At 39.6% G+C, this 20,912-nt stretch overlaps 1 protein-coding gene across 2 annotated transcripts in view; it reads right to left on the reverse strand.

The window, feature by feature from the left end:
• Nucleotides 1-20,912, reverse strand: part of LOC308393891 (interleukin-1 receptor accessory protein-like 1-B) — a 352,568-nt gene that overhangs the window by 132,919 nt on the left and 198,737 nt on the right. For both annotated transcript variants that reach the window (XM_080877919.1, XM_080877918.1), the window contains exon 6: nucleotides 9,314-9,388. In XM_080877919.1, the coding sequence (XP_080734045.1) occupies nucleotides 9,314-9,388 (75 nt within the window). The remainder of the gene's footprint in view (nucleotides 1-9,313; nucleotides 9,389-20,912) is intronic.

A 20,912-nucleotide genomic window follows, 5' to 3' on the forward strand; every position in this document is an offset into this window, starting at 1 on the left:
CATACCCTGGAGGACGGGGCTGTGGCTCCCCACACTCCCTAGCAGATCGTTACATGGAGAAACCTTTGGAATGCAAGCATGCTGATCCACACAGGTGTGCACACAGGTGTACACACAGGTGTTCACAGACGCGGACTACAGCTTTCTTGGCTGCTGCCTCAAAGCACATTGTGCGCTGTCTATCTTGCGTGCTGCACAATATCGTTTATTACTTAGTATCTACTGATATTTACTGCTAGCTAGTTTATTGTGATGGTGCCGGTTTTTTTTATTATGTTGCTCTTTGTTGTTTGCTTTCTCTTCTGTTTTTTTTCCTCCATACAGGTGACCTGGGTGTTTTGGGGTTTTTTTGTTGTTTGGTTTTTTTTTTCTTTCTTCCCCCCCCCCCCCCCTTCTCACCGTCTCTTCTCCCCTTTGGTTTTCTTTCTCCCCCTCTCTTTCTTTCATTCTTTCTCCCTGTCCAATCCCCCAGTCATGTCTGTCCCGTTTGTAGGAACTGAAAATAAAATAAATTCATAATTATAATAAAGGTCAATCAAATGGACCAATATGGCAAGGCCATGATGATCCACTTGGTAAAATAAATCCGCTTGGCATCTTTCTTGGCCTTAAGACAACAATTCTGATGGCTAAAGATCCAAACGGGACAAAAAAAAAAAAAAAGAAAAAAAAGAAACATCACAGTCATTGCTAAACGACTTGTGATTAGTAAGTCGTTAGCCAATGAGCGTACCAGGGATAGTCCTCATTTTTGAAGCATTGTATGACCAAGATTCATAAATACAGACCCAAGATGAGCAACTGAGACCATAAGCCTGCCAGGAAAGTTTTTACAAAGGTCAAGAAAGAAACCCGTTTCCTGGCCTTCAGATAGATTGCTGGTTTAAGGCTGATTCACATAATCGTGACACTGACCCCTGTAGGCTCTGTGTAGGTCCAGCAGACACCCATGCCCTTTCCTTTAGGCCATCTTGCTTTTTTTTAGAGCATGATAACATGAATGTCTCCTGGTTGTCATCTTCTGTTCAGCCTTTGGGGAGACCTCAAGCAGAGTCTAGCTACATGTCGTCTTGTTCGGAAGGAATTCTTGTTCATATAAACAAAACTCTTTGTGGACGGATTAAATTCAGAACAGGAATGGTTGTACCTTCTGTAACAGGTCCTTAGCACTCTTTTTGATATCAGATTTTGGAATAACACATGCATCTTTATTGGAGGCTTCACATTTCCTAAAAGATTAATTTTGCATTCAGAGAACCTGGTCTTAAAAAAAAGTCAATTTCACAGCATAATTTATAGATTTCAAATTGGGGTGATCATTATATCTACCTGACCCTTCAGCATTCACATCCGTTCTCTAGGACCTTTGGTATTTACCTTTAAAATGATCTACTACACATGTCTCTCTATCTGTTGCATGGTTTACCTTCATTCCACTGTGGACTACCAGTAGAAAACCCAAGACATCAATACTAATCATTAAAATATTGAAAATGGTACCTTAATCAATGGGAGGTGATTCCAACAGCCCACCATTAGGATTTCAAATCCATACAACTAAAGGAAGAAACCTGTTTTAGAATAATGGGATGAGGACTCATGATCATAGACTGATCGTCGAGCAACGACTTTACATTTCAAAAGCATCTGCTGTAGCTCCGACTTTCAACTGCATTCTGCCAGCGTGGTGAAAGTTGACATTTTGTCTGCTGCTAGGTGCAGTTAATCATTTCTTCCTAATGATGCTTTGTTTTGACAGAGGATGCAACAACCCACAAATTCATTATATCTCTCAGTTTAGATTTTAGATTTAATGCGAGGGTAAGTCAGCTTAGAGGAAATGGGAGTCTCACAGCAACCTGACCTGCACAGGAATAACAGCCCAACCTCATCATTACCAAATGATTACAAAATCTAATTTGATGTGGCTACTGACTTAAAAGTTAATTCAGGAAAATAATGGTTTTGTTCTGACTGAGGTACCCTCTGTTTATGTCAGTGGACTATGTAACTCCATCCTGTGAGTGACTGAGGACCAATTTCCAGTTGAAGTTGTTATTATGTACACACCAATGAATAGATTAGAAAGTTCAGCCTCTGAGAGCAGTGCAGACCCGCAGATTGCAATAGAGACTAAAACAAATGGATTTTCACAATCAGTCTTTCTGAGATGATGTGATAAGGTTTTAACTTTTGCAGTGCACACATTAGTGGTTAGAAATCTATTACTCAAAAAATTAAAGGAACACTTTTCAATCAGAATATAGCGTCAAGTCAGTTAAACTGCTGGGAAATTGATCTTGTCAGTTAAATAGCAGAGGGGGTTGTTGATCGGTTCCAGTTGCTTTGATGTTAATGAAATTAACAACAGGTGGACCCCCCAAAACAGGAATGGTTTTACTTTTTTTTTTTTGACATTTGTTCTCTCATCATCTTTTCTGACTGTTTTGTATTTAGCTATGGTCAGTGTCATAACTGGTAGTGAGGTGATACCTGGGATTGTGGAGACCTCAAGTATAGCCTAGCTACATATCTTCTGGTTTCTATTAAATTGTTTTCTCATATAAACAAAACTCTTTGTAGAACGATAAAATTCAGAACATGGATGGTTGTACTTGCTGTAACAGGTGATTATCGCTTTCTTTTTGATATCAGATTTCTGAATAATGCATGGATCTTCTAACCTCCTCTGGTGGGCCCTGTGCTCATTGTGCAGCATTATGGAGCCTTACTGGCATTTGCCATAGGACACCAGAAACTGCAGGTCCACCACTGGCACCCTCTGCTTTTCACAAATGGGAGCAGGTTTTCCCTGAACACATGTGACAGATGAGAAAGGGTCTGGAGCAGAGATGGGCAGTAACGCGTTACTTGTAACGCGTTACTGTAATCAGATTACTTTTTTCAAGTAACGAGTAAAGTAAGGGATTACTATTGCAAAAACGGTAATTAGATTACCTTTACTTTCCCACAGGAACGCTGCGTTACTGCGTTACTAAAACCGTGATATTTTTGCGAGAATGTCGCATGACAGTGACGTAAGAGTAACGGTCGTGACAACAGCTGTGTGCAGATCAACAGTGGATCATATATCGAGTATGGGAGAGAGTATGAGCGTGCAGCGTTTAAAGCATGGAAGTACTGACCTTACTTTAAGTTTGATTCCATAAAAAGTGACAAAAACATTAGTGTCCATTGTGTGTGGGAAGAAAACTTCTTTTTAAAGCAAAAAAAACCCCCTAAACTTCCAAGCAAGCACCGAGTGCGACATAATGGGAAACTCACAGAGAAACTGCCGTATCCTTCCACTGACCGTGGCGGCACACCTGCACCAGGGTATACCTCCGCCTACCCAACTCCTGCTTTACAGGTGAAAATAGAGCAAAAGGACCGCTAGTCTTTGATTTTATTTATTTTCTGCTGTGTTTTACTTGCATCTATTTGAAAGAGTGAGTGTAAACACACACAAAAAAAAATTTATGTGCTGGAATGTGTAGAAAATAGGTTTAAATATTAAACACATTTCTTCCAGTCAGAGAATGTTGCATATAATTAAATTTTTGCTTGATGCATAAAGTTAAAAGATTAAAACTAATAAAACTATAAAAGTTTTAAAAAGAGACTTTTCCATTTGATTACATTTTATATGATGGATTATGCAGAAAAAGTAGAATTGGGCTGAAAGATCTATCGCTTTATTACCTATTCAGGTTGTAAATCGTGTTTTTAAAAAGTAACTAAGTAATTAATTACTTTTGAAAATAAGTAATCAGTAAATTAACAGGATTACTTTTAGGGGGAAGTAATCAGTAATTAGTTACTGATTACTTTTTTCAAGTAACTTGACCAACACTGGTCTGGAGAAGCTGTGGAGAACGTTATTCTGCCTGTATCCCTGTTCAGCATGGCTGGTTTGGGGGTGGGTCTGAGGAGGCACAGATCTCTAGAGGCTAGCCAACAGGACCTAGATTGCCATTAGTTGGTTAGTTGCCTTAGATCCATTGCCAGACCCTACACGGGTGCAGTGGGCCCCTCCTGGTGCTTGATAATGCCCATTGAGTGTGCAGGAAGATCCGTTAGGATGAAGGAATTGATACCATTGACTGGCCCCACACTGGCCTGACATACATCTAACAGAACACCTCTGGCACATTATGTTTTTGGTCCATCCAAACCAGTTTGCACCTCTGACTGTCTAGGAGCCCAGTGATGCCCTGGTCTAGATCTGGGAGGAGATCCCCCAGGACACCATCCATTGTCTCATAAGGAGCGTGCCCTTATGTCAGGCATGCACACAAGAACATGGGGGCCTAGATGTACCATTTTGAGTAGCTGCAATAAAAGTTTGGCAAAAAAAACTAGCCTGCTGCATCATTTTTCGTCTGTGATTTTCAGGGTGTCTGAATTCAGGCCTCTGTAGGTTGATAATTTTCATTTCCGTCGACTGACGTCTGTATCAGTATAGATTTCCAGGACTATTTTTTTTCCAGTTGTATATATATTACATCAGAAAAATGCTGGTCAGTACAAACAGGACAAAAAAAAACACCATAGCATGGGCATGTACCAGCAATAAAAACCTGCAATAGGCTACCACTCATCATCTATACGTATTCTACATCTATAAACACAAAGTGGAATGATGCTACATTGAAGAAAAGATAAGCACACATGAAGGTTTAATTATACTGGAACCTACGCCTGGCATCGGTACTTCAATTCAATGCTGTGATGTTTGGTTGCTCATTGTGGGTGTTTTGTGCAGACTCGTCAAGTTCTTCCACAGCAAAGTGAGAAAACATTTCTTTGTAGACCTGGCTTTGTGTACTGTTAATTGGAAGTAAAAGTGTGTTCAGACAGAATGGGAAGCAAATGCTAGATGTGGCATGATGGCTTGTAAGGTCAGTGGAAAAAAACACAAGTGGGCGTGAAAAGATGCAAATTGCTCCTGTTTTGCAAAATGTTAGTTTGAGCAAATGCACATGAATGGTGCCAAACCAAACAATGAAAACACAGTCCAAGACTAAAGCCACTCAATAGTTGCGTCTACCTTCCTTTGGCCACAATTTAGTGCAATCCGAGAGTGTAAAAAGATGTCCTGTACACAGAGAGAAAGCCATTCAAAATGTTGCAGACATATCAACTGGTTTCTGGAGCATCCTAAATGGAGTACAGGGATCTACTTTTACCAGGGTGTATTCTTGACCTTTGACCCTTTCCTGTGTTCACAATTTGTTGTTGCGCTACCCCACATTGTTAACTGAAAACCATAAATTCACTTCCATCCGCCCAGAGACTACCAGAATACACTTTGGGAAACAAACAAAATCCAAAACAAAGAAGTTTGGGATGAAAAAGCGAACACACCAAAATAATCAATTTAATCACTGAAACAGAAAACAACTCTTGAGATTTGCAAAATATTAGAGACTGGTGATGTAGAACAGCTTCTTAAAGTGAAGCACTTGTTTTTAATCTTGAAAGATTAGGTAGAATTTGAACAGGAGGCTCAATAAAAAAGAAAATAAAAAAGTTTGGTTTTTTTCCTCTGCTGCAATTTCAGAAAACTCGCTGTCGAGCGATAATGTCAAGTGGCAGGGGATGAAGTGTGATATCCCGAGGATTGAGGTGAAGGGATTGAAGTTTCAACAGCCAATCAAGATCACAGGGGATCTTTCTGGGTTTTCCCTGAATGAACATCACAGGCGGCGTGCCACAGTGGTCGTAAATTCAATCTAAGCTGAAGTAAAATGTCAGGATAGGTAGGCCGGGAGTGACATGTTAGCTCTGCATAGAAAATAGGATTATAACAAATCAAATCTGGAAGACGCAGCAGCAGAATAAAGGCCCAAAAAAGCTGGTTGGTTAGGGTTCAATCCATGGTTGAGTCCGCTTTACGAACATAGATGAAAAACGAACGAATTTAGTAAGATTACCAAAAACATATTCATGCATAAAGGAAACGAACCTCCCCCCAACCCTAAATTGTTAAACTATTTACAAAGCGTACAGATTAGCAGTACAGTAGAAACACTTGTCCTGCAGTAAGTCTGCTTAGCTGTACTCCAGTCGATTATGTGTACAAGACAGAGTGAAAGCAGTGTGCAGTGACATGTCAGACTGAATTACAGACGCGAACTGTATCTGATCTGTCCCACAGAGAAAGCAGCGGAGAGACATGCCCACTGAGGGCCTGCATGAGAAGAGCATTTACACAACATGTTTTAATCAAGCATTTTAAATGTAATCAGTTATAACTGAGGAAGCACATCCATTAGGAGACAGAGAAGTGAACGGAAAGTGCATGCTGATTAATTGGGACCCCCACTCCACAGATCCCTCTGCTCTCTCCGTTCTTCCCTCGAGTTCCGCAGCGAGCGCTTGAAAAGTGTATCTCCGCATTTGCCTTTTCACACTCTCGTTGCTCTCCCCGTCTCACCTGCCTAATTAACTGTCAGCTGAAGCCATTTGTTCTTCTATATTTTATGGAAGAAAGAATAAAAATAAATAAATAAAATTCCACCCGAGCTGCCATAAACCCTGAAAGGATATGCTGGGTTTGACTGGGCTCTCTGTGGATGATAAAAGCGCACTAGGCCAACACTGAGAAGAAGTGATAGGAGCTTGTACTGGCAGAGAATCAAATAGGTGTTCATATATTATGTACACAGTGCTGCTGACTCTGTGTAGAATATCAAAGGGTGCAGAGGTGGGTGAGGAGCATTAAAAAAACCCTACAGAATTCTGGCTAATCCTTAACCAGTTAAAATTTAAAGGGGATCTTTCATGCTGTTACAGTGGCAGGATTCTCATATGAAACATGGAAAGATTCAAATCATGAAGTCAGAGTATGAATAAGTAATATATATGTGGGGCGATCATGGCTCAAAGAGTTGGCAGTTTGTCTTGTAACCGGAAGGTTGCCGATGTGGCTAAACTGTAGCTTGCCTCCACCAGTGTGTGAATGTGAGAGGAATTGTAAAGCGCTTTGAGGGCCCCGAAAAGCGCTATATAAATGCATCCATTATTATTATTATTATTATTATTATATAAGCCAAAAGCTCAAATTTCATACTGTTTATTCCACTTTTGGCTCTGTATGACATCACTGAGCGCATACATGCCTAATATGGCACAGACACGGAACGGAAGCCACACCCACAAACCATCTTTTATGAGGGGCAGCCAATCAGAAGAGAGTTACCTTAAAGGGATAGTTCATGGAGCTTAAACATGAATTGCTGTACAGATAATAAAAAAGATAGATAATTCTGAATAATGCAATGCTACTTTATTACAGGCATGTGCTCAAAAATGTGCATAATAGGTGCCCTTTAAATGCAGCCTGGTACAATTAGCAGTGAAAATGAAGGGCTCAAAATATTCTTTTGATGAAAAATACAGTAAAAGTACAGTTTAGTAAAAACATATCTTTTCTACCTTTATTGCCTGTTCTCAAAGCTATCAGGTAATGGATTTTGCAAACCATCATTATCCACTAAGAAAACTTAATCAGATGAAGAAAACCAGGGAGACTTTTATCCATCATCAATTTAAGGCTACAATGACTTGCACCTATTTTCCCATTGCCACGTTTTACCTCTGCGAGACCGTTTTGTTCATCGCCCATGACAAATTTACTTCAAAGGAAGCCTCCATCGTGACCCATTTTCTCTTCCACCAACAGCCGAGCTTTTGCCCAATAAGGCACAAAGCGGGAATTTTCCCATGAGCCCCCCTTGCATCCAAAGCTGGTAAGGCGAACGAAAGGTACCGAGGCGGCCACATGAGGCAGAATTGGAGGCAATCACTTGGAGTGCTGCTAACATAATACACTGAAGATGATACGAAGAGAGATTATGTACTGACTCATTAAAGATGAACAAACACAAGCTGCATCAGTGTTGCACAAAATAACCAAGATAGATGTGATGAGTGTGAATACAATGAAAAGGCATAGGATTGGAGGAGAAAGAAACACAGCGGACACGGCTTTTATACCAAGTGAATCACTTTCTTTTTCATATACAGATGTGATAAATGACTCATCCTTTTCTATCTTCTATCCTTCCTGATAAAAACTCAAGGTCCATTCACAAAAGGGCCAGGAAAGTAAAAAGACCTAATTGAAATATTGCATATTGAACAGTGCTTGGTAGGGATGTCACCAGAACTGATATTTCCAGTAGCTTTCTATACCACAATTCTGAAAACAAGAGGGCACTTTCCTGATACCATGGGTAATATAGGAGGCAATTATACAGAGTGGGATTTTTACTAAGATAATAATAATTGGTACTAAAAATTAGATATTCATTTGCAAAGCTGTTTATACCAACAATGACATCTTTCCCTCCTCCTCCTGCAGACACACGACTTCACACAGCAGCTACAGACAGACAGGCACACAGTCCCTCTTATCCCTAGCCCCTCCCACCACCAGCAGCTGAACTCTTGAACAGCAGCAGAACAAACTTGCTAAAGCAACTTAAAGACCGACACCCCTGTCTTTGTGAGAAATTTCTAGGGGCCTGTAAATCTCCTGTTTCAGCAACGACGAAACTGTTATCATTAATATTGACCAAGCTGGTGTTAACATTACCATTTAACTATTAGCTCTCTGGCAAGTCATGATCAGGATAGGGGCTAGCAGCTATGGCTAGTGTTAACATTATTGTTGGAGCTAGGCAGTCCTGCCCATCTGAAATGATAACGGACAGCGTTAATTTAACAGGCAGAAATGTGTTATGGTCTGTAAGAGCAACTAGACAAAAACAGTGGCGGTCAATAACAACAAACTTAACAACTATTTTATCAGCTATGATCATACTGCCAACTCAAAACCTTAATGTAGAACATGAAAAAAGCTAATTATATTTAACATTAATTGCCTGATAGATACTGAAGAAAAAAGAACAGAGCAAAAGCAAAGTGGTAATACGTAGAAGTAACTCCTCAATAAAAAATATTGTATCCAAGAGAAACAATGTGGTGCATATTCATAGAGGAAGAGCAGAATATCCCCAGCAACAGCAAGGCGACATTTACCAAGTATTACACTACAAATTAAGAAACTACCATTGGGGTTGTTACCTAATAATATCTGACTCTAAAACTTTCATCCTACATGGACAAAATAAGCACATCACTCCAAAAAACCAAAGCTAAAGTAAAGTAGAACAGGACCTACTTTGAAGCGCCAACTGGTTAATCTAGAAATCTGAAGCAATGCCATTGTGTAGCGCAAGCTAGTGCGACACTGTATCCTCATAAAACAAGCGATCACTGTAGGGAATGAAACGAGATTTCTTACCTATTGCCATTTCTATGATGCTCATTTGGCTCTCTGAAGGGAAAAGGATTTTTGGCGGCTTGTCTGTCAGGGGAGCTGTGAAAACACAAACAGAAAGAAAGAGAGAGCGCATTAAATTCCACATCTTTTCTCCTCGGTGGACTGTGGGAGTATGATTTATTCATTAAAGACCACAATAAAAGCGTCCTTTAAATGGGAGCAAACACATGGAAATATATATATTTAAATAGTGGACAGAAGAAGAAGGAGAAGAAGGATGAATTACCCAGTCAAAGCTTTAAATATCAGTGTGCATGCTTTCAAAGCAGAAGCTACTTCAGTACTAATGCCACTCATTCTTTGAGTAAGTCACGATACGGTGCCAACACGGAATACATTACAAGCTGTTTTGTATATACAGGGGCTGTGCAGCTACTCAACCATTTCCAAAAACACAGTGTAATGTCAGGTAAAAAAACAAAACAAAAACATTTGCAGCTGCAGTGGGCACGGGAAGGTCGAGAGCTGCAGGAAGAGATGCTGTCCTTTCAGCTGTGTACAGCTCATAATGACTGCAACACGGGAGTTTCACAAATGCTTACAGTACAGCAACAGCGGTAATATTAAAATTAACCTAAGAAAAACAAAACCGCCCGAGACCAGCAATGAGATATAAATGATCAATATGTCAGCCACGAGCACGTTGCTGATTTAAAAGCCTATCACATTTGACACGAGAACAGCCTTCGGTCCCAACTCCCTTCGAAATGCACCAACTCCAATTAGACAGCTGCTGAGTAACAAAAGGCGTGCACTTAGAGGCTCCTCATTATAATGATTCCCTAATTGGTTCTAGTCTTCAAAGTGGCATCGGAGAGGTTTTCTATCTTTGCACGCTTGGAAATACTCGGAGGGTTGAGGCTTTTTTTTCTTTTTCCATACAAATGAGTTGCGGTTTGACTGCAGCAGCGATCGTTGAGGTGAACCTGGGGAAAATGAGCCTGGGTTTAGAGAGTCGATCGACAAGATGGAGGCGAGTTTTTTGGAAATTTAAACTGAGCTGAAATCCCACGTAATATAATTCAGCACAACGCGAGATGGTATCATAAAATGTGTTATCCCAACAACCGATCCTTCGTGGGCACTCAGATCTTCATTTGGCCTCTGTGTAGAGCAGCAAATAGCAGCTGGGAGCTTTATGATGCAACTCAAAACCCTTTGAAAATGATTTCTCACTGATGCTGCAGGCAAGATTCTGTCTTGACGAGGCCAGTAAAACACATTATAAAAATTATACTATTTTGGTCGAAGTATTTGGCTCGTTTTTCAAGAAAAGGATAGTTTTACATCACCCATTTTAGCAGGTGATGTAACTGGTACTTATATCACTTGGTACATGGAAGTTTCTTATTAGTATCTATAGCTTTGTAACAAATAGTGCTTACACTTTATTTTAAGGAGCTTGTGGTCAACAGTTGTTGCTAATTAGCATCCACAGTGGTAGCGCATTCCTCCTTTGGCTGTCACTATGAAGTACTTATTTGTAATTTCTGCCTTATTCTGTTATTAAGTAACAGATTTTAATTTTATTAAGGCTTAACGTTAGATTGACCCTGACACAGGGGCTGTAGCTGGCAGCTGTCTGCGTCACTACGTGTTTTTCTGTGTAATCTGACAAATAACATGAATTTTATGTGAACAAACTGACCCTTGAATAAGTCTGCACTCTGGTTTTGGTGAGTGAGGTTTAACTACTTAATTTCTGTTACTTTGGACTAATTAACAGGTCTGTGCTACGCAGCCTCGCTGTATATGCTAACACTATCAAATGTCATGATTTTGACATTTTCTATAACACTCACATCTACTTTCTCCATTTGTTTGTTTTTCCTCTAATTTACTACATGTGTTCAGTTAATGACTTTACTATTACCAGATCATCTATAATCTCCTAATGTTAACCTTTACAGCAATCTCTTGTGGTCCTAGTGATTCTTTTCTCTTCCTAGTTTCCATTTCTTTTCCATTTTTTCTTCATGAAAGACTCTGTCAGTTTTATTTTCTACCACATGCTAACCTAGTTTGGATAGCTTCTGTCTGCATGACCAAAGTCTGGATTTAAAGTTTTAGATTTTGGATTGGTCACTGTCCAGCACCTGCACAATGATTGTTTTTTTTTTTTTGTCTCAAACTATTACATCAATAAAAAGGAATTAGGAAGTCATTGACCCCAAACTCTAGGTGGCTGTGTAGTGTAGTAGCTTGGTGAAGCAGAATAGAATAAGTGGCTTATAATGACCAAAAAAGAGATAATGTTCTGTGATGATTCATGCTATTACGTAAGCCATTATTTCTAATAGTGAACATGTGCACAATAATATAAAATGTCAGCAGACAATATGCAGATTTACAGTTGCAGTGAAAGTTACAAAGGTCACTCAAATAATTACAAAATGTTGCCTCCTGTTCTGCCACATCTATGGATTTGTTTGTTTAGGCCTTACTAACACAGGCCCAGAGACCCCGCAGCTGTTACGGAAAAATATGTATTCCCTGACAAGTTGATGAGTGGTTGCTGGAGGTTGCAGACAGTGGCTGGATGAAAAATATTATGAGATACTGCAAAAATATCTTATTGCTTTGGTCACTAGTAGATTGCCGCTGTCGCCACAGTATGTATAGAAGACTCCAACTTGTCTGCCAACACTGGCCAACTAGTTAGGAAGTGGAAACCGAGACAATTTGCCTTCAAAGCAAAAGTTGCCCTTTTCAGGGTAGGACGACTTTTCTTTTTGAAGGAAAACATTCTCTAGTGTTTGCCGCTCTTTTTTAAATTTCACTACCGCTCAGGTGTCAGAGGCAAGTGTCTTCCATGCAAACTATTATTGATTGTAGCCATCTCCTCATGACCTAAGTAATCATAACACAGTTTGTGATGCAGCACCATCTTTCATCGATTTCACGTAACCAATACTAGCAAGCTCCAGTAACCACTTGCCGAAAGGTTGGCAATAAACATTTTCCCCTGGTGACCAGATATTGTGGGTCACTAACTGATCCTCTAAGCCTGTAGTGACTGACGCCTCACCGAGTTTATCGGGTTAAGTTGGGTTGGTTATAAAATGTCTCCTGTGCTGAAGCCTCATAACTTGTTGCCCTATTCATCCATCCCTGCCTCCTCCCTAAGAGGTTTTTCAGCTCTAGAAAATAAATACACTACTTAGAAAAGCATCTACAAGGATAGTAGATGTTCTTGCCCAGTAAAGTGTGCACTTTCAACGAAAAAGCAAAAATGACTTGATTGACTCATTTTATTTTTTATATAGTCGATTTAATCTGAAGAGGATGGCTGGACTCTCGGGAGAAAAACATTTTGAAAGCATCATTTTAGAAGGAAAAAAAGGAATAAGAGTTCCAATGTCACAACAACTGACCGACAAAACCATACTGTGGCCTTAAAAAAAAGAAACGCTCATGCAATGAGTAGCAATATGAAAGCAGGAAAATGCCTCGGAGGTCATTAATTACTGTAAAAAAAAAAAGGTCCGCAGCAAATTATGCCTGTGCCAGGCATATTTCAATGCTGTATAAAAAAATTAAAAAAACCTCATTACCTTAATTACCTTTTTCTTGATGAAATATGCTTAGATTATTTTGTTTCATTATGACATGAAAAGAGAAGTGAGTTTTTTCCACTCCGATGGTTTGTCTTCTGTAAGACAATGCTGATTCTGAGGAGAGGAGATGGTGCATAGGAATGTATTTATAGAAACATGAAAAGAGAACTGAGCCGAGGATACAAACATCAAACATGGAGCCACAGCTCACTGCATATGCTGTTACTGTAAGGTGCATTTGTTGTGTAACTTCAGTTGTACACTGTAGTTTGTATATTAAAACCAAAACAATACTTTGTCATAATTACTCAAATCTATAAGATCCAATCAAACCCAAAGACCTGTTCTGTTGCGCTGCTGCATGAGCAATTTTGTGTCAAATTAATATTGCAAGCACTTCTTCTTTTCAGCTGCTGGAAATTTCATTGGCCGAGCTTTGCATTATGGAGAAGCAATCCTCGCTACTGCCTCCAGTAACACCTGGAGGTAGGAAACCATGATAGCTACTGAAGTTACACAATCGATTGCCAGGATGCGAAAATTGAAAATGTAGCACAGGGTTGGAAAAATCTGAAAGCTTTAAGAGTCCTGCTGGCACCAGCACCAGGAATACCAAAAATGTTTGCCCTGTGGCGTTCATACAGCTGTACACAGCAAAAAAAGTGCGAGAATTAATTTCTAATCATTATTTTAAAGTCAAGAAAATGTGCTCTCTACAGCCAATTAGCTTCTGAATATGTTTGTTCAAATATTCTCAAGGTCTACATACTTCTGGAAATATCTGCGTATATACTGACTTGGGGTTTTCTAACTAGGGACCAAACTCAAAACTTGATTTTATTTGAAAGATCATATCAATCTTCGAATATTACTGTACAGTATTGTGCACCTTGGCCACCACTCTTTTCTTTACATTTGGTTTCCAAGGAATTCAGATGGTCTCGAGGAAACTTTTTTTGGACACTGGCTTCTCTTCCTTGCACCTGACCATTTTCAGAGGAATATTGTTGTTCTTTGTTTGGTTTCAAAGTCACTTAACACTGAATCATTCATGAATACAAACAGTACCTAACTCAAAGATAAACCAGCGTGTGTCGACAGATACAACTTTTTCCATTTCTTTATCTGAATCTATGAAAAATGCAAAAGACAACACATTTTGACAGCATGCAGTATATCCTTAATAAAAAACCCAAAAGGTTAGAGGCCTATAAAATTATCTACAAGAGATGAACAGTGTCTGAAAGTAACATCCTTCAGAAATAAGATCCAGCAAAGACCTGACGCAGGACCTGAGAGATACACCTTCATTTGATCTACTGTTCACTGAAGCCTCATCGGAAATGGTTTCAGTGGAAGGGTGGCTGTCAAGAAGCCATTTTTAAGGAAGGGAAACGAGATATGCCAGATTACAGACTTATTAACACTTTCATTTTGTATGTAATTTTACCATTTCACTACTTTTTAGCCGAGGAAGTTTCCTTTGACCTTTGCAGCTTTGAACTTCATGATTACTGGGCAAACAGGATTAGTCCACTCAGTCTCAGTTAAAGGGGCATGACACGTTGTTCACTCACTCAACTTGCACTTAAGTGGTTTGACTTTTTTTCTTTTTTTTTTAAACGCAGAAAAGTCATGCTTAAATTCAAATGTGAAGGCTAGTTTTGATTTGCTGTTTGCACCGAACGAGTTCAAGGTGAAATCCCAAACCTGGAAGGCAATCAAAGTGCCGATGTAATTTTTAACAAGCTCAGAGAACACGGGGTTGATTCTTGGCAAAAGCGGAACCATTTCGAAGCTAAAGTTAACAAAGTAGGAGAAGGCTCTTTAACTGTAGTAGAAATACTGCCCTTCACTGAAATCAAGGGCACGCTGCTACTGATATGCTGTTCGTCAGTGGGATCCCAACATGCTGGAAGGCATGCAAACGCGCATTCACACACAGACACACAAAGTTGAGATGCATTAGTGAAGCTGGCTGGTCTTCAAATACAAAACCATAATTCTGTGGTGGGTTATTATGAGTGGGAGTGGGCAGGCTTTTCACCGGGGGGCTAGAAACACATCCAGGCTGACCTGTTTCCCTGCACACAAACACAGATATATTATAAGCACATTACACACAGTCGCACACAGCCATCCGTGCACACATCGACACTAAAAAGCTTGATGCTGGCATTAGCTGAGGAGAAAATGGGTAACCCTTCCTTTTACAGTCCCCTAAATACAAAGACTTATCACGTTCATATAAAGTAAATTATAGTGTTTTGTGAGGTAGAAAAAGCAGGTGAGTGCAGAAAAACTACACCTGAAATACCCTTTATGGGAGAATATGGCCACAAACTGCACAAAAATAAGTAATTTATTGGAGCATATTATCCAACTGTCTCACATTACAGTACTATGCAAGTCTTAAGCCAAAGAGGAGACTTCATATTTTAAAAGTGGTCTTGAGCAACAGGCATTCTGAAGGTCCAGAGAACCAGAGAAATGTTTTTGTTTGTTTGTTAAACAACTGCACACTGACTTATGGGTTATTTAAGCATAAAAAATAAACTTAACTTAAGGAATGAACAACCATCTACACATAACACATCATATCTTCTTGTTTCTTTAGATGAATCTATGAAAAAAACCAAAAATAACACAGTTTGACAGACTTAAAATAATATTTTCACACCAACAACTGGATTCCCAAAGAGCTATCACTTGAAAACATGTCTGCATGGCACACAGTGTCCTTGTATAATTAGAGGAAACTGGACAAATGGAGGATAAAAGATGAAATGACAGGACTAAAAATCTCTGTCTGAAGTAAAAAAAAAATAAAATCTAACAAAGAACTGACACGGACCTGAGAAATTTATCTGAGTTGATCCATCTACTGTTTACCAAAATCTAATTAGAAATAGTCTGATTAGAAGCGAGGACATCAGGCAGAAAGAGTTCAGGACAAATTACACAAGCACTGGACTGACAATCAGCAGCAACAGGTCTCATGGATGTTTGGTTAAAATCATGATCAATATGTATAAAGGAGGTCAGGTTGTTATGATTCTGGGCTCCATTTCAGCCAGTGGTGTCGGAGATCCTGTCAAAATTGATTTAATAATAAACCCAGAAAGGTACCAACAGATTGGTATCCACCATGCAAAGTGTATCTTAGGTAAAAACTTTTTCAGCATGACAATGTAGTAAAAACATATGAAAACCACACAGTGAACACTGTCAGTCATGGATCGGCCTCCCCAGAGCTCAGACCTCAACATTATTGAAGCAGTGCGGGATCATCTTGATGGAGAACAAAAGAAAAGGGAGTCGAACATCTAGAGAAGATCTTTGAATGTCCTTCAAGAAACCTGGAGAACTATTTCTGAAGACTACTTAAAGAAATGACAAGAAAACTTGCCAAAGAGCGTTTAGACTGTGTTGAAGAATAAAGGTGGTCACATCAAATATTGACTTTCAAGCTCCTTAGAATTGCTTCAATAAATCTCTGTGCTTATTACTCATTTACCTAGCAAAATACAAAAAAAAAATGAGGGTTAGCACTAGACCACACGTGTCGAACTCCAGGCCTCGAGGGCCGGTGTCCTGCAGGTTTTAGATGTGTCCTTGATCCAACACAGCTTATTCAAATGGCTAAATTACCTCCTCAACATATCTTGAAGTTCTCTAGAGGCCTGGCAATAAACTAATCATTTGATGACCCAGGGTAATATCTAAAACCTGCAGGACACCGGCCCTCAACGCCTGGAGTTCGACACCAATGAACTAGACTTTTGCACAGCAGATTCATAAAATAAACCTTAAAGAGGTGATTTTTAAACAAATATGTTTGTTTGGCTCCTCAAGAGTTGTGGAACAAGCCAAATGCCATCAACCTTGGTTAACTACAGTTGTGCTTGATGGATAACAGAACCATCCATAATTCTTTTTAAAGAATTGGTTGCCTATTTTCCTAGAAAGTACCCAGTAGTATTCTATGTACTTAGCTACATATTACTTGCTTATTACCACCGGTAATTACCTAATATACTACAAATTATCATGTATTTATAGGGTATGTTGGGTTACCAAAAAGAAAAAGAAAATGCCTCAGAGGCCTTGTGATCTGCTCTCGCTATGATCACATGATGATGGATGGAGGGATGAAGTAATGAAACAGAAAAAAAGACCTCGTTCTCTCCCATTAACTCCAGCATCACCTTTCTCCCTCCACCCGTCCATGCGTCGCTCGCTCTATGTCTTTGTAGCTCTGTCTGTCTGTTGTAGTCACTCTCAGTGATGAGAGAGAGGGAAGATGAAATAGTGGGAGAGGAGGAGGGAGGAAGGGAGAGGGTTGTGGTCCTCTGTTCACACCTCATTAAAGACCACTTCAGCAGACATAGATTAAGAGGAGAAGCGTGTATGTGTGTGCATCTGTGTGTGTGTTTGTTTGTTAGCTTGAGATCGTTAAAGAAAAGATGCAGCGCGAGTTCCACATGAGAAAATAAATGAAAAAGCAACTTGAGAGGAAAATCTTGTTAGTCACACATGTAGAAAAGAAGAAGAAAAAAAGCTTCGCTATCTTGGAGTCTTTATCGTAAGCTCGAAGCCTCTCATGTTTCCTCTCAGGTTTCTTCAGATCAGACACAACTAGACTGATGCAAAGATGGTGCATGGAGGCATTTTTAATGTCAATAACAATCGCTGACTTCAAAAGACAGTAGGGTAATGAAATGCTAATGTATTTATGCATTAAGATATTTTAATTATTGTGAATTATGCTGAGTTTTAATAATTATTATTACCTGCACACATTTTTGGTAATGATAGAAGTTGCTGGACAGTTTTTATTTTTAACCCGCCACTTGACAAGCTGCCAACACTATGATGCTACCATGATAAGAGCGGCTGCGTAAATGCTAAATTGGCCATTTGACTACTAAATCAAATTGAAGGACTTTTTATAACTTAATAGATTAATGACATTAAATGATTTACTTACTGCCAAATCATCGCTATATTAAAAGATGACAGCAGCAGGCCGAGCGTCAAAGTATGTCCTTTTTTTAAACAGAATCTGACATTTCAAAATCAATGTGTGAACCAGCTCAGCTGACACTGATACATTAGCAGATATGTCATTAAAGTGCAGACTGATGGAATTTAAAGTGTTGGATAGGTTGGCAAGAACGTCTTCAAACTGGACTGAAGCCGAAGGGAACTCTGCAGCACTGGGAAGGAGAATAAATTTGTCAGCAGTTGTCAGCGGCTGTTAAAGCTTTGAAAAGGTAACTGACTACCTCAGGGCAGATGGCATGCATGGTGCGAGATTCTAGACAACCATGAGAGAGAAGTCTCCCTAAGTCACTTTGTCAAAAATTGTTTATGCTAGTAAATGATATCAAACATGAAAACAGTATTTGCTTGTAAACTGCTGGACTTAAACAGTACTTATTGCACATTGGCCACCTTGCTAGGTAGAACTGCTCAAAGCAAATATCTAATCAGCCAATCACATGGCAGCAACTAAACGCACTTAGAGATGTAGACTTGGTCACAACAAACTGTAGAAGTTGAGGTGATTGCACAATAATATTGAATGTTAAAGCAGGTGGGCTACAGCAGCAGATGGCCACATCAGGTGGCAATCAATTTTATTTATACAGCACCAAATCACAACAACAGTTACCTCAAGGCGCTTTATACTGTAAAGTAGACCCTAGAATAATACATACAGGGAAAAACCCCAAAATCTAATGACCTCCTATGAGCAAGCCCTTTGGCGACAGTGGGAAGGGAAAACTCCCTTTTAACAGGAAGAAACCTCCAGCAGAACCGGGCTCAGGGAGGGGCGGAGCCATCTACTGCAACATTTTGGGGTGAGAGAAGGAAGACAGGATAAAAGACATGCTGTGAAAGAGAGCCAGAGATTAACAGAAAATAAACGCTATAATTCACATGGGCTCACCAAAGTTAGACAATAGAACATTAACTGGTCTGAGGAGTTGATTTCATTTGCGGTGTTAGGAGGGTAGGGTCAGAATTCGGTATAAACAACAAATGAAAACTGTTCCAGTTACTGCTGGTGGTGTAATGGTGTGGAGCATATTTCCTTGGCACACTTTGGACTCATTTAAATCCCATAGACTACATAAGTGTTGTTGCTGACCATGTCCGTCCCTTTATGACCACCTTCTGATGGCTGCTTCCAGCAAGACAACACACCATGTCACGAAGCTCCAATATTTAACTGGTTTCTTAAGCATAACCAAAACCAACCCAGTACTAACAAGGTGAATCTAATTAAGTGTCCAGCGTGTGGGAATTTCATTGGCTGTCATCAAGTACTTGGTAGGTTTTATTGTGTAGTTTTCATTTTCATGGATGAATAAACAGGTTAATAGACTAGAAAAGGCTACTGTAAATTCTTACTGTGAGCTCAACTGAAGGAAAGGTGTTTCCATCACCACACAAAAGAACAAAAAAAACTGCTACAATTTTCCTTCATCACAGAGATTTCACGAAAAGCGCTGACAGTACAAAATGTGACTCGTCAGATATAGTGTACGGTGCTCAGCGGGAGTGAAGACGGTGCGTTGCCTGTGATGTTGTTGTGTGGGAGTCAGATTATATAGTTCAGGCAAAATGATTTTTTATTTTAACGGGAGGACTTAGCAGCTGTTGCCCTGAAACATCTGGCTCAGGGCTGCAGGTTAAATAGAGCAGAGTCAGGATGGATGCACTTACTGACGATTATGTTTAACCGCAACAAGAGGAAAACAACGAACTGTGACTAATATATTAGAACAATTGATCTTCACAGCCACAATTTGCAACTTTATGAAAATTAAGTGGCATTATTTTATAGAATTACAAAACTGTGAATTGAGACTTTCTAACAAAAGATATCTGCTTCTGTCTTCAATCAAAAACTGTAGTTTCAATAACAGAGCAGGAACCTTTAGATAGACCTGTGCAGCGTGTGCCCCATCTCTCAGCCAATAGCAGCTAGGACACACTGCACGCTTATCCAGTTTATCTCATAATGGCCTGAAGTGGATAAGCAGTAACTGGATGAATTTGTAGGTTCAAAATCGTTTTATTTTGTTTACGACGGGCTATTTGACAGATTGATGAGCAAAAGTGGACAATTTCTGAACTACAATACAATGAACTTTATCGCAATCAGCTTTACAAAAAGTGACAAGGACTGACAAGTTGTACAAATCGATCTGGACTGCAAAATTAGAAATGACAAAAAGTATTGCAGGGAGTGGATATATTAGTAAAGACATCTTTGAATAACATGAGTTGGTAGAATTTAAGGAGTCAGTTTTCTACTGAGACCACGATGATGCCAAATTCTACCTCTCTTTTGCGGCTCTCTACAGTAATCATTTAAATGACCAGTGTAGTTGTGGGATTGCTACTAATTGGAAAGTAGGTGGCTTGATCCCCAGCTCGCCTAATCCGCAGGTCGAAATGTCCTTGACCGAGACACCCTGAGCCGCCCCAATGCATCCATCCAGATACGGATATCAGCGAATTAGTTATAAGGAACAGACTATTACGCGCCAAAACTGGTTCTTGAATGGGCTTTTAGTATAATTAATGGCATGCTATGCATCAGATAATTGTACAAAGACCACAACCATGACATTGAGGTCCAGTTTGACGAATTAAATTAGTTTCGACTTAGGGTTAGCCTAACCTCTACTGGCCAGGGTCTAGTCTAACTCTAACTCCAAAGCTTAGCAGATAATGACAACCTAAAGCTGTCTGTATAGTTAGTAATGCCCCTTGTAATACAATCGCTAAGCCTCAATAAAAATAGCTAACAGTATCTGTGAGTACCTGAACTGAGGTAGGCATTGAGTTGTTGTTAACTGCACCCTTCTGCAAATCTGTTTATTTGTGCTATATATTTGGGAGTTTTAACATAGAAGCCTCTCAGTAATACTGCACTCCTAACATGTGCCTGTAAACAAGGCAGGATGCAGCCATGGTTTTGTTGC

This window comes from Rhamphochromis sp. 'chilingali', assembly GCF_963969265.1.
Source record: "Rhamphochromis sp. 'chilingali' genome assembly, chromosome: 3".
In the NCBI taxonomy this organism is placed as follows: Eukaryota; Metazoa; Chordata; class Actinopteri; order Cichliformes; family Cichlidae; genus Rhamphochromis; species Rhamphochromis sp. 'chilingali'.